The 10,933-nt window shown below is 37.9% G+C and overlaps 1 protein-coding gene across 1 annotated transcript; it reads left to right on the forward strand.

Moving 5' to 3' along the window:
* The first annotated feature begins 3,398 nt into the window (after positions 1–3,398).
* On the forward strand, positions 3,399–5,072 carry myf6 (myogenic factor 6). Its single transcript, XM_010887222.3, has 3 exons — positions 3,399–3,932; positions 4,138–4,231; positions 4,388–5,072. Exons 1-3 carry the CDS (start codon positions 3,420–3,422, stop codon positions 4,495–4,497), a joined length of 717 nt encoding a protein of 238 aa, XP_010885524.1. The 5' UTR covers positions 3,399–3,419; the 3' UTR covers positions 4,498–5,072.
* The last annotated feature ends 5,861 nt before the right edge of the window (positions 5,073–10,933 follow it).

Here is a 10,933-nt window from a genome sequence, read left to right on the forward strand (position 1 = left end):
CCCTTGACACAGCAAAGATTTATGGGCCATTGCAGGATACACAGTAGCCCTGGGGAGAGCAAGACTCTGAGGCGACACCACAATGCCAGGCCCACAAGAATCTCCTTATTATTAAAAATATTGAATTACTACTTATCCACTACACAAGATTAAGAAAAAACCATAAGCTTTCATACTCGGTTGCTATTGACGTGTAGTAAGTACTATAGATGAGAAGTGAATGTATGTGAGATTAGAAAATCTGCTCTAACTGAACATTTTAATTTCAAATGGGAATAATTGTGTCCGGAACCAAGCCTCAGTAGTACAAGACAAGAACCAAAAAGATCTGGTGATCTGTCACCAATAAACTAATTGCACATGTAACTGGCATCCAGACCTACATAAATAAACAGAAGGGGCATGAAATCCTTTCTATATACAGTACATGTGAATGATCCACACAAGATATATGTAGGCTACAGTTCATATAAAATCTACACACCCCTGTTAAAATACCAGGTTCTTGTGATGTAAAAGAAGGAGACAACGATAAATCATGTCAGAACTTTTTCCACATTTAATGTGACCTATAATGGTAACAATTCAATTGAAAAACAAACTGAAATCTTTGAGGTGGAAACATTTAAAATAAAAAACTCACAATAACCTGGTTGCATAAGTGTGAACACCTTTAAACTAATACTTTGTTGAAGCACCTTTTGATTTTATTACAGCACATTACAGTCTGTTTGGGTAGGAGTCTATTAGCATGGCACATCTTGACGTGGTAATATTTGCCCACTCTTCTTTGCAGAAGTGCTCCAAATCTGTCAGATAGTGAGGACATCTCCTGTTCACAGCCCTCTTCAGATCACCCCACGTATGTTCAATTGAATTCAGGTCTGGGCTCTGGCTGAGCCATTCCAAAATGTTAATCTTCTTCTGGTGAAGCCATGCTTTTGTGGATTTGGATGTGTGCTTTGGGTCATTATCATGCTGAAAGGTGAACTTCTTCTTCATCTTCAGCTTTCTAACAGACACCTGAAGGTTTTGTGGCAAAATTGCCTGGTATTTGGAACTGTTCATAATTCCCTCCACCCTGAATAAGGCCCCGGTTCCAGCTGAAGAAAAACAGCCCCAAAGGATGATCCTGCCACCACCATGCTTCACTGTAGGTATGTTGTTCCTTGAGTGATATGCAGTGTTGTTCTTGATCCAAACATACCTTTTGGAATTATGGCCAAAAAGTTCAAACTTGGTTTCCTCATTTTCCCATGTGCTTTTGGGAGACTTGATGTTTGTTTTTGCAAACTTCAGCCAGGCTTGGATGTTTTTCTTTCTAAGAAAAGGCTTCCATCTTGCCACCCTACCCCATAGCCTATTCATATGAAGAATACAGGAGATTGTTGTCACATGTAGCACACAGCCAGTACTTGCCAGAAATTCCTGCAGTTCCTTTAATGTTGCTGTAGGCCTCTTGGAAGCCTCCTTGACCAGTTTTCATCTTGTCTTTTCATCAAAAGTCCAGTTCTTGATAATGTCTCTGTTGTGCCATATTTTCTCCACTTGATGATGACTGTCTTCACTGTGTTCCATGGTATATCTAATGCTTTGGACATTTTTGTACCCTTCTCCTGACTGATATCTTTCAACAATGAGATCTCTCTGATGCTTTGGAAGCTCTCTGCGGACCATGGCTTTTGCTCTAAGATGCAAATGTCAGGAAAATCATACTCGAACAGCTGAACTTTATTTGTGATTAATCAGAGTCACTTTAAATGATGGCAGGTGTGTAATGACTTCTATTTAACATGAGTTTGAATGTGACTGGTTAATTCTGAACACAGCCACATGCCCAATTATAAGAGGATGTGCACACTTATGCAACCAGATTATTGTAAGGTTTTTATTTTTCATTTTTCCCCCTCGAAGATTTCAGTTTGTTTTGAATTGTTCAAATTATAGGCCACAATAAAAGTTGAAAAGGTTCTGACATGATTTATCTTTGTCTCATTCTCTTACATTACAAAACCCTGGCATTTTACAGGGGTGTGTAGACTTTTTATATCCACTGTATATTCCTCTATTCATTTCGATAATTTTCATGACTAAGTTATTTTAATCATTAAATGTAAATTTTTGTAATAAAGCTGAAGTTCTTATCCAAAGTGACTTGCATACATTACTGATTGCATCAAAAGTTGTCATCTATCGATTGTCAATTTGATCCATGGCTTATTAGCCATCAGTGGAACATGGTCCTGTTGAATAGAGCAGGACCAACCAAGTCTTTTTTGTCAGAAAGTGGAACCCCCAAATCACACGATTAGAAGCACTCCCTAAAGTGTCATTTGGACGGATCAGTTCATTACCAGGCTGGAATAAAACACTGGAAGAATAGTGTCCTGTGTGTGTAAACACAGAGTATGTAGAAGACATTTTCTATTAGGTGAGAGATGTCTCATTGAATGGCACAGGTATTGCCGAGCCCGGACCTGAAAGGAGTTCCTAGTTCTCAGGTATCCACAACAAGGTCACAGGAGCTGGAAAGCTGGGAACAGACTGAGACATCCATAAGATACAGATGCACAACAGTATACTTGAGCACTCACAGGCACACGTTTCATTATGTCATGAATGCCATATCTCCAGGCAGAAACAAGAGCCCTCAGGAACCAATTGTATTCATTAGAGAAGCAGACTGCAGATCATAGAACTAATGTCAAAGGCCACATAACATCACGGAAGGCTTTCATCTATTTTATGGATTCAAGATGAATGAGAGTCACAGATCTATTTATTCCTTCTAGATGCATGTGTGCATTCATATCTATTTTTATAGTTGGACATACCACAAATTACAACTGAACTTATCTACGGTATGCGTCTTTGAGAAAAGTTTGAGATGTAGGATATACAGTATAGGATTAAAAAGGTTTTGATAAAACAATTAAACCAGAATGAAAATACAGATTTTTATTATTACTTTCTTCATTAACTTAGATACATATTTTAATTGTTTGCTACAGCTTTTCGAACTTTTCAAGTTAGCTAAGGGACAGTATCATTCATTTTTGGAGACTAACTTGTGCTGGGCATGAAGATTACATTGAGAAGAGGTTAAACGGCAAGTTGAGTTTTCGCGATGTGCACTGGTACAGTATGTTACCATTTCACTGTGAAACATATATTGAAAACACCTGTCATAAATTTGAAGTAACGTTTCAGCTTTCATTTTCAAGGTGTTAACGCGTATTTATTTTCTACACAAACTCTGTAAAGACTCCATTGAAAAAGTTTTGATGCACTGCGACAGCTAAGCGTTGGATAGAGTTTCACATTCTATATATACGCCTGGTGACTTGTGTCACTGGGCTATTTAAATACCAGGGTCCCACTGTCAAAACATAGGCCAAGTGAGTGTAGGCTACACCATTATGGTGGACCTTTTTGAGACCAATACTTATTTCTTTAATGATTTGCGCTATCTCGAGGGAGATCATGGACCATTGCAGCACTTTGACATTGCGGGGGTGTCCCCTTTGTACCATGGAAATGACAGCCCATTGTCGCCTGGTGGGGATCCGTCCGAAACTGGATGTGACAGCAGCGGAGAGGAACATGTCCTCGCACCAGCCGGTCTTCAGTCGCACTGCGAGGGACAGTGTCTCATTTGGGCGTGTAAGGTTTGTAAAAGAAAGTCGGCACCGACCGACAGGCGCAAAGCGGCAACTCTCAGGGAAAGAAGGCGGCTCAAGAAGATCAATGAAGCATTCGATGCGTTAAAGAAAAAGACCGTTCCCAATCCCAACCAGCGGCTGCCCAAAGTGGAGATTTTACGCAGCGCCATCAACTACATCGAGAAATTGCAGGACCTGTTGCATACCCTGGATGATCAAGAAAAAAAGCCGCCAAATGGCTCAAATAACTGTCACGCAAAAGAACACCATGTAAGCTTAATTGGAGTATCTTTGCCACTGGATTTCTATGCATTTACTTCAATTGGCAAGAGGCTATCTGGCCTGTACCTTGAGTTTTCCAATAATGACAGATGTCCTACTGTGTTTTATTCCTGTATGTGTACTACTTGAGTTTACCTTTTATAACATGTGTGTCTTTGAAAATACCAAAGTTGATACGTGTGTGTGCATGTAGGTGTCTAATAAGGAGTATCATTGGGAAAAGACCTGTCACAACTGGCAGACCACAGCTGATCATTCCAATGCACCAATGACAAATCAGAGGCCAGGTTGGTGTAAATGCTTGATTGTAAACACGTGGATAAATATATTCAAATGTTATATATAATATTTGAATATATGTTATATATATAGCAAATGTTACATTAAAATATATATATATATTTTTATTTTTATTTCATATATATTTTATTTATATATTCCAGGCTTACCAGAGTCTTCAGCATCCACCAGCCTTCTTTGCCTATCCTCCATTGTCGACAGCATCTCAAGTGAAGAGAAGAAATCTTGCAATGAAGAAGTATCCCAAAAATAGTGCATGATATGTTGGAATGTTGTAGCGTGCAGGAGTGACATCAGCATTTCACATTTCCATCGTCTCTTCCTAAATGATTTCCATTTCTTTATCATATGTTTTAGTTTCCATTTTCACGTATCCGTTTGTACAAATTAATGGGCATTATGTGTTCACTGTTTTCTTAAGAAAAAAATACTGGTATAAAGGAGGTGTAAAGAATGACAAACATTTTTACTTTAACCTTTTATTTCCCAAATTAACATTTAATAATTGTAAATATTTTATAATATATTAACAACTAACTTATTTTATATTCAAAAGGGAGAAAATACTCAAGAGATTCATTATTGTATTTAAGTATTTATATGAACTGACCAACACATAAATTGTAAGCATTGCAGCCTATACAAGGCATCTACAGTTCTGTTTTGTTCATCACTAACTATGCACTTCATTATTTATTTGAAATAATTTTCAGGTATTATAAGATTTATTTTGTTTTGATACATTTTGATAAATACCAACTAAATTGTAAACACTATGGCCTTGACACGTGTAGTGAAAACCATGCAATTAAAACCTCAGCAATGGTATTGATGTTTGAATGATTTTTACCAGTTTGTGAATCAGACTCACTACAAATGCAGATTTCATTGATGATGTATAGAGTTCGTGGATGCTGTATAGATGTATTGATGCTGTACATGCTATATATATACAAAAAAGATTTCAGAATTTTAAAAACATGCAATTATTAATTTCCAGGTAATCTCTATGCCTGAAAAGCCCTGTCCTGAGCATCTCTATTTCAAGTTATTGGAGGTTCAATCCAATAACAACGTCATCCATCTGTAATCTCTTTCCAGTTGAAAAGTCTTACCTTATATACAAATAATTTTTTAGAAGAAAGAATAAGAGGAAAATCAAATGTTAGCCTATAAAACTAAGAGAGTGGTGAATCCACCAACCCAAATAATCTTCTGTACACCCAAAACTCCTTTTGATTGGGACTGTGATAGGTGGTGATGTGTCTTAGGGTGAAGTCACTTTTAGACAAGGTGAGATCACATTTAAAACAGTGTGTTTTGGAGAAGCATGGCAATTTCAATGGGGTGATTACTGAATTAGGGATCTTTGTGCTTTCTTACATTAGCACTTTTGAATTCATTATTAATAATATTGGTGGTCAACTGACAGTTAAATTCCTGAATGAATATGGAATAGGCACAGTCAGCTTTACAGGTAGTGCAAGTCCAGGTACAGGTAGTGCAAGTCCAATCATGGTCTTATAATGTCTTTACCTTTGTAACACTTAAACAATATTCAAATCACTTTGGTTACAGCCATAAAAAAAATCACCCTGATATATTAAGATAAAATATGAATTTGGTTTGAGCTCCTAAGACCTGAGCTTTGGTGCAGGAAAGCCTAACATGTCCACATTGGTGGACAAGGGTCTCATGAGGTTAAATATGAGATAGCATTGTTTGGTAGTTTGAATAACACTCCTCAAAACCTAAACTCCTAATGTCTAATGCCGACTCATAGAATGGCTATTTTATTGGGGATTTTCAAACTTAATAAACACCCATATTTGAAAAATGTTTGTATTGAATTTTCTTTTAAGAAGCATCAAAATGTCTAGAAGTTTAGTTACATTGTACGTAGCCTAAAAATGGACACGGCTTATTGTAATGAGATAACAACAGTAGAAATACTGAACCACAACCACATTTAGAAATATTATGCTGTCGCTTGTATATGATTATTATATGACAGACTTTCAGCAACACAACTAACCCACTTGATCATGTGGAATTTAAATTCAGATAAACCAGCGCACATGTAAACACCAGCAGCCAATTCCTCCAGTATTCACAGGTATTAGAAGAACACAAAATCCAGTGGACCCTGAAATAGCATGGGTTATATCTTTGTTCCAGCTGGCAGAGAGCTTATCCTGTCAGCTCCAGTAACTTAAGTCACATCTAAACTAGGACTGTCCGTGATCTGACATGGAAAGTTGATCGGGAGGCAATGGTGCCAAGCTTTCAGTGATAATAAAGCCATGGTGTTTCTCCAATCAAAGTGTGTAGGTTGATGTATGTGTGGGTCTGTGGGAGGAGTATTGTTCTTACTATGGAACTGGTTAGTTATGTTTTAGGGATGGGCACTAAAATTAATAGTCCATATTGACATCACATGCATTAAGGCATAACGTTTCCTCTGGTTTTATACATTTTATTTCTATCGACCATATCGTTGTGGATGGTTTCAGTAAGTCTCTAGTCTAGTCTCAAGGAAAAGGTTGTTTGTTAGTGGCTAGCTAGTTAAATCACTTGACCAAATATGTATGTATCTAGATATCCATGGTTATAATTATCGCCTCTGTCCAACTACCTAAGAAGTGATTAAATGTACTCCTATTCGTTGCTCTGGATTAAAGTCTAATTACCTTAAATGTAAATTGACCAACCAATCAAAATCTGAATTGCAATGGGTGGGACTGTATTGTGGGGAGATGTGATGTGTCTAGGACTTCTAAAAGGCACAGAATAGACAGAGATATTGCAGCAAAACCTTGGAGCAAAACCCAATATCCCTGCTTAGCATATTGATAACTATGTAAATCTTGTCTGGACACAGTGACTTTTATAAATGTGCCTGTATCTATTCACCCTACAAACTTGTACATGCTAATTTATAACATTGAAGACTTTCAAGACTACAATTCCTCCCAGTACATAAGTGCCTCTACATCATCTCAAACCACGATGTAACGATCATCTGTGTGAAAACTGGGAATCGATTTGCTGTATTAAAGTGAATTATAGTGTTGAATTTCTTCTGTCCTGTCTTTTGTAGATAGCCACTGACTGCAATTTTGCTAGCTAGCAGTGCAGTAGGGCAGTACATTATTTTGTTTCTTACGGTATACTGACATGTTTGTACATTATGTTAACATTTGTCACTTTCAAACCGTTATGTCCTTTTTCATGGGTGAGCAATAAGATCATGCTAGGGAGACTACATAGTATTTGCTTAGTATTAGTGCTTTCAATAGCTACGTGCATTCAGTTTGGATTTATATCTCCCTTATTTGACGTGATAATAAAAAGTGATAAAATAGCAGATTATCAATTTTGTTTATGGAACAACTGCATGATACATAATTACATTTTGCTTAATTTGTAAGCAATTTTATGCAACAAATACATTTACCTGTGTTCATGGTCATGTGTTAAATTTGCCATCAAGACCTAATTTCCTTTTCTAATAGATGAGAATTTATAGGAGAGAAGACCACTATAATACATAAGTTTAAGCCAGTGAAGAAGTGGAGCTATAGGGAGAATCAACTTACCTGCATAGTCAGGGTTAGGGTTAGACACGTGTAACGTGTCTGAGAGTGAAGCTATTTAGATGCTTTTTGCCATTGCAATCCTATGTATTTTATACAGTGGTCCACATTCAAGAGACCTACATAATTGATGTAATAAATTCTCATATTAACCTAGATACAGTACCATTCTACCATAAAGATTACACTGTTAGAATGTTGTCAATGAAAATGTATCTTTGACGTTCACAAGCCTCTTTTCAGTACCACACCTTACAAACAACATGTAAACCAATGACGGTTATCCACCAGTAGCTTATGATTTCAACAGTCTTCTTAACGCTAGTTGGGGTTAGTGAGCTACTGAACAGTTGCCTGCTTTATATTAAAAATAATTACAGTGGGTGCTACTAAACCTGACCTCTTTAAATGTATATTTCTGTACCATCAATGATCATTCAGTCGATAAATTAAACCAGGCAAGTAGAATAATCATCCACAGAGACCCTGTAAGACTTCCCCTCCAACTGGACATACATTACAACATCAGATCATGTCAGACATCTGCATAATACTAAGCAGAAGAAAAGCTACCAACCAGTATTCCTTCTGCATCTCTAGAGGTGAACCACAGGATATTTCTTTCATCTTTTGTGGAAACTCTTGCCAGGAAGATAATCACCCTTATGAGAAAGGAGGAAGTCTCCTCTTATTTAAAACATTTGAACATGTTTTTTCAAGTTGTGGTCTCTAAGAATCTCTGTGACTGCTTATCATCTGGACTGTTGACCGAAAAACACAGAGCCACTAAACATGTGAAAGGTAGTACAGCCATCACTTCTGACGGCCCGCACGCCATGCCTCAAGTCTAAAACATGGTAAAAAGGGGTAGACAGAAGTCAACGTGTCCTTCCATCCCCTCAATCTGCTACAGTGTCTGCAGTTGGATTATCACTCTTAGAAGATTGAGGGATGCACCAGAGCTGGACTGGACAACAAAAACGTTGGGCCAGTAACCAAAAGGTTGCCGATTTCAATCCCAGAGCCATTTACAAACAGTTTACAGGGGACTGTGAAGTAATATGAATGCTGGCTCCTACACTACAACTCAGGGCAGGCTGTTTACTCACTGTGCATCAGCGTCCGTGTTGACTTATTTGTTTATGATCCAAGGGGCCGCTGCTATGCTAACCTTAAGGTGCATCACAGCAAGAACTGCTCCGCTGCCTCTCAGATCTCTGTGGCTGACACATTGCCCCAATGACCCCTTTGTGACCGCCTCATCCCTCAGCCCTCTTGATTATACATACAAATACACCTCCCACTGACGCACAACTTATTCATTACCTATCCAGTTGTTACGATTGCACAGAATCTAATCTATGCCATGGATTACACAAAAATTATAAAAAAATAGTAGCCTAGGGTTTCATAGGGTTAATTGTCTAATAGTCATATAACGTTCATATCACGGTGTGGTGTGGCATAAACACAACCTGTCATGATGGGATTTCGCCTGATCGTCAAACAATCACTTCAAATGGCGTCCTTGTCGGCTACCGACATGTGCTAACAGTTCCAGCTCGCACACAGTGCACTGTGCACACACGACTTGAATGTAAAGAAAAGACGGTTACAAAAAAAAGAGAGTGCAATGACATTTGGTGACTGTCACTGGGACCACTAGCGCCTGAATTGAAAGTGTCCACTGCTGTTGGCACGAGTCTCGGTTTCTTGCCACTTATCTCCTTCCTTGGCTAGCACTTTCTACTTTCCAGCAGAATTTTTCACTGGCCATGTACACCAATAGTAGCATGGAAACTATAGCCCACCAAATAATTAGAAAAACAGATTTTCAGTGTCTTGGGCTAGTAGGGAGCCTTGACAAACCCATGTGTGGACAGAGTAAATAGTATAGAAGTTGTGGTTAGAAGTCCTGCAAAAACAATATCCAGCACAACTTGTGAGTAGAAATCGGGCGCTACTTTCATCCCTGGACATGTGAAATATAGGCAATAGAAATGTATGAAAGGTTGTTTACCATTACCAGCTAAGGTTAAAATGTATTAACATTACACTCTTAGTGTAATTGGGCTTTAGGTGAAAAAAAATCTGCTTTCTGCCCCCAAAACAGTAGATTACGTACCAAAACAATTCAAATCATTTAACAGCAAATCAATATTAAGTTCACCAATGCTTCCAGTTTTAATTAGATAAAACAAATATGTAAATCCCAATTTATTGATGCCTGATACGCGCATTAATAAATGGGAGCTCCTCTCCCCAATCCAAACTGTGTATGGTCTGTCTGTTCACATCTTTCCTCTTATGTCTGGTTGTCTCAAAACCAAATTGAAACTAGATAGCCCCCCCACAGTATGTTATTTTAATGGGATTGAAGAAGCTTTCTCACAGTGATTTTGTGAGCCCGTTTCGCAGTGTCCATGAGAATTGTTAGGCGTCTTCCTCTCAATTCCAAATGAGTTCTAAGGATTCCCTAGATCCCTCTAAATGACTTTGTCAATCTACTGTTTGTTTTTGGATAATATCATAGATATTGTTTTTTTTCAGAATCTACCACCTGCTCAACCTTGAGGCCTTAAACCTTGGAATAACAGCAATTACTACCTTCAAGTTGAAAAGGAGATAATTTCATAAGGACCTGTTATTTTAGAATTTAGATGTAGATTTATCAGTTTAGGATGTAAAGCTGTTTATTCTATAATTCATATCTAATACCTCCTTTGTACTGTGTTATAGGTGGAGGTATATTGTCCTTGCTGTGTTAAAAATTGAGGATGAGTGATTTCACTGTCACTGATGTTTGTATTGAAATGGATTTGGCTGTTGAGGATGTGCTTAAAAGTCAAGGCCAATGAAAGGGGATATATTATATGAGGGGATCAACCTTGAGGAGAAATGCCTGACTTTCCTAGAATATCCTGCTACGAAATGATTCCTACTACACTGAAGTTGGCAGGGCACTACAACTCCATGCCAGACAAGTGGTGTTGCCAATCAAAAACCCTTGTCATGTGATATGATCTAATGCACTCATTAAGAAATGGCCAGCCACTTTTGGACCTTGGGGAAAATATATAAAACAGTGGTTAT

This window comes from Esox lucius, chromosome 23 (genome assembly GCF_011004845.1).
Source record: "Esox lucius isolate fEsoLuc1 chromosome 23, fEsoLuc1.pri, whole genome shotgun sequence".
In the NCBI taxonomy this organism is placed as follows: domain Eukaryota; kingdom Metazoa; phylum Chordata; class Actinopteri; order Esociformes; family Esocidae; genus Esox; species Esox lucius.

Coding starts and splice junctions, on each gene's coding strand:
- myf6 (XM_010887222.3), top strand. CDS start 3,420: ATGGTGGACCTTTTTGAGACCAATACTTATTTCTTTAATGATTTGCGC. Junction 3,933..4,137: donor GTCACGCAAAAGAACACCAT/GTAAGCTTAATT, acceptor GTGTGCATGTAG/GTGTCTAATAAGGAGTATCA. Junction 4,232..4,387: donor AATGACAAATCAGAGGCCAG/GTTGGTGTAAAT, acceptor TATATATTCCAG/GCTTACCAGAGTCTTCAGCA.